The sequence below is a fragment of the Notechis scutatus genome, chromosome 14 (genome assembly GCF_049901735.1).
Source record: "Notechis scutatus isolate UNSWTSFEM ecotype Mainland chromosome 14, rNotScu1.2, whole genome shotgun sequence".
Classification (NCBI taxonomy): domain Eukaryota; kingdom Metazoa; phylum Chordata; class Lepidosauria; order Squamata; family Elapidae; genus Notechis; species Notechis scutatus.
In genome coordinates this window covers 8,896,770-8,900,395 of record NC_142022.1, presented here as the reverse complement: position 1 = coordinate 8,900,395, position 3,626 = coordinate 8,896,770, and the positions used below count along the sequence as shown (strand labels likewise).

The window sequence follows — 3,626 nt, the reverse complement described above, 5'->3', positions numbered from 1 at the left end:
CCGTGGCGTGGGATCCACACAGTGGATTGGTCCCCCCCATCTGTCCGTCTCCATCTTAGCGCTGCCTTTCGGATTGGCTTTGTTTTCAGTTTGAAGACCTGAGATTGAAGGTGGATTTTCGAGCCTCCACCAAACGCAGCAGCAGCAGCGAGAGGGGGCATGGCGGGGGGTCCCAGCCGGCAAGGACCCTGGCTCTCCAAGCCCCACCCCGAAACCCCCACACACTTAGGGGCCCCGGAGACGAGAGCCTACCATTGCGAGAGCCCCGTGGCTCCCTGGGGCTGGGTTCGAGTCTCCCCTGGGACCCGTGGTGGTGGTGGGGTGGGGTTCCGTCCCTCCTGCCTTGCCTTGTGGTCGTTGTGGTTGTGGGTTGCGGTGGGTTCTTTTTGGGCTTGGCCTCCTGGCTGCACCTTTTTGCGCGCGTGGGGCGGCGTCTTCGTCTTCTTCTCCTCCTCCTCCTTCTTTCCTCCCCGGCCTTCAGCAGCTGCTGGAGCTCGTGTACGGGGTGGGGAAGGAGGTAGGGCTGACCCCCAGGGGGCTGTCGGAGAGGGGCGTCTGGGGGGCCCCCACCAGCCCCACCCTCACCCCGCGGCTCTCCCTCAGGGCGGCCAGGAGCTGCTGCTGCTGCTGGCGCAACGTGTCCGTGATCAGCAGGGGGAGGGTGCTGAAGTTGGTGGCCAGTTGCTCCAGTTTGGTCTCCAGGCCGCCCAGTTGCTTCTCCAGGTCCTCGCTGCGGTCGTTCAGCTCCGTGATGAGGTCGTACATGACGTTTTGCATCTGCCAATCAAAGGGGGGACGGGGGGAGACACACAGGTTATTTTCCCACCCTCGATCCTTCCCTTCTCTTCCTTCCTTCCTTCCTTCTGTCCGTCCGTCCGTCCTTCCTTCCTTCCCCTCCAATTCCCATCCCTCCCCTTTCCTCCATCTCTCCTTCCTTCCTTCCTTCCTTCCTTCCTTCCTTCCTTTTCTTCCTTCATTCTGCTCCTATCTCCCTCCTTCCTTCCCCTCCAGTTCCCATTCCTCCCCTTCCCTCCATTTCCTTCTTTCCTTCCTTCACTTCCTTCCTTCTCCTCCCATCTCCCTCCTTCCTTCCCCTCCAATTCCCATCCCTCCCCTTTCCTCCATATTTCCTTCCTTCCTTCCTTCTTTCTTTCTTTCTTTCTTTCTTTCTTTCTTTCTTTCTTTCTTTCTTTCTTTCTTTCTTTTTCTTTCTTTCTTTCTTTCTTTCCTTCCTTCCTTCCTTCCTTCCTTCCTTCTCCCTCCCTCCCATCTCCCTCCTCTCTTCCCCTCCAATTCCCATCCCTTTCCTTTCCTCCATCTCTCCTTCCTTCCCTTCCTTCATTCTCCTCCCATCTCCCTCCTCTCTTCCCCTCCACCCCATTCCTCCCCTTCCCTCCATTTCCTTCTTTCCTTCCTTCACTTCCTTCCTTCTCCTCCCATTTCCCTCCTTCCTTCCCCTCCAATTCCCATCCCTCCCCTTTCCTCCATATTTCCTTCCTTCTTTCCTTCCTTCCTTCCTTCCTTCCTTCCTTCACTTCCTTCCTTCTCCTCCCATCTCCCTCCTCTCTTCCCCTCCAGTTCCCATCCCTTCCCTTTCCCGATCTCTCCTTCCTTCCTTCCCCTCCAATTCTCATCCCTCCCCTTCCCTCCATCTTTCTTTCTTCCTTCCTTCCTTCCTTCCTTCCTTCCTTCCTTCCTTCCTTCCTTCCTTCCTTCCTTCTTTCCTTCCTTCACTTCCTTCCTTCCTTCCTTCCTTCCTTCTTTCCTTCCTTCACTTCCTTCCTTCTCCTCCCACCTCCCTCCTTCCTTCCCCTCCAGTTCCCATTCTTCCCCTTTCCCCATCTCTCCTTCCTTCCCTCTCCCTCCTCTATCCCTCCCTTCTTTTTTCTCATTTTCCTTTCCTCCCCTACACTTTCCCCTTTCCCTTCTCTTTTATTCTGTTCTTTATTTCCAGACAAAGTCTAATTCCAAGTGCCTTTTATCAAAATTGCAACCCTCTCCGCCACCACAAAAAGGATTCTCAACGCACCGCAGAGGCCTTCTCTACCCGGAGACCTCCAGAGCAATCTTCCTAAAGATTTATTATTTGACATATTATCCGCCCGAGAGACCCATCCCCAACCGTGGCTTCCCTTCCTCCCTTTTCAACAGAACCTCATTTGCCTTTTTGCTGAAAAGTTCACTGTGAAATAGGGGTCCAAATAACCAGGGGACAATTTCCTTCCTCGCCTCTTGTTAAATATCTTGGCTTATTTCTTTCAAACAAACGTCTGGTTTGAGCAAAACCTGCCTGGCAACGGCCAGCAACCTCCAGGCGAATACAAATCTTTTGGAAAGGTGCCTCTGTTTCTGAATGCAGGCCAGATTAAAAGAGGACATTAGCCCAATTGATGCACTTCTGGCGGCAGTCTTGAGGTCTAGAACCTTGGCTTCCAGTTAAAAGTTTTCCCCAGGGGCCGCTCAAAGGTTTAAAGGAAGCAGGCCGAGTCCTGATGGAAGAATAAAAATTTGATGCTGTTGGCTCCGTTGCTTTGTGGACGGACCAGATTATTTTTAAGCCACTCCATTGTATTTTATTGCCTTTAACGAAGGTTGGTTGTTTTTTTTCCCCCACCACAAATTCAATGCCATTTGCATAAACGTCCAAAGAATAAAAACAGCCACATAAAATGCTGCGGTTTTTCACTCTCAACTGAGGTTTTCCCCATCTGGAATCAAGTCCTTAAAAAGCTGAGGACTAGTAACTTGGTTTTGCAACGGGGGGTGATTTTACTTTGAACAAAGATCTGCCTTTGAGAGAGAGAGAGGGAGATTGCAAAGAGGGGGACTGTTGTTTTAGGAAGCAAATGTCTTTTTTGGGGGGAGTGAGGGTTGATATTTTGAGTTGATTTCCCAGGTCCCCCACCCAGCCTGTGATGGCCCCCCTGCCTCCGTTTCTCCTATTATCTGAATGCTGAAAACTAAAAGCATCGGTGGGATGAGAAAGAGCAGATGGGTGTGTAGAAGAAAAGGGTAGAGATCAGAATAACAGTACTGACTGGGAGGATGGAAGGAAGGAGAAAAGAAGGAGAAAGAATGAAGGAGAGAGAGAGAAGGGGTGTGCATAAGCGCACCAACGTGCCTACCGTCCCTGTCCTGTTGTTTCTTTTATTTCTTTTATTTTTCCGATACGGATCCACGTATTCATAACTATGTTTTTTACTTATACCTATTATCTTGTAAGCAATGGACAGACCAAATAAAATAAAGGAAATAAAGAAAAGAGGGAAGGAAGGAGGAATAGAAGGGAGAAAGGAAAGGAGAGGGGAGGAAGGAGAGAGAGGGAGGGAGGGTTCCCCCCCCTGCTCCCAACCCCAACCCAGCGACTACAAAGCCCATAAATCCTTCCCCCCTTCGTTTTAGGACACACACACACACACCCCGCCACCCATCCCGTCTCCTCCTTCCGGCCTCCTTCGAAGGCGGCCTTAAAGATACCTTGGAAAGATCAATCAACGTGTTGGCTTGGTCGTTCAACTTCCTTTGTTCCATCTTCACGTTCCTTAACCTTAGGGGGAGAAAAAAAATAAATATGAAAAATAACTTATATATAGTATATATATAAAAGATTTAGTAAACAGCGTATT

General features: G+C 50.6%; 1 protein-coding gene across 1 annotated transcript in view; it reads right to left on the bottom strand.

The window, feature by feature from the left end:
* Nucleotides 1-464: 464 nt before the first annotated feature.
* Nucleotides 465-3,626, bottom strand: part of KCNN3 (potassium calcium-activated channel subfamily N member 3) — a 36,083-nt gene continuing 32,921 nt past the window's right edge. Inside the window, exons 7-8 of the mRNA XM_087943791.1 lie at nt 3,478-3,547; nt 465-777 (exon numbers count right to left, since the gene is read on the bottom strand). Of these exons, the coding sequence (XP_087799917.1) occupies nt 478-777; nt 3,478-3,547 (370 nt within the window). The 3' untranslated portion in view covers nt 465-477. The remainder of the gene's footprint in view (nt 778-3,477; nt 3,548-3,626) is intronic.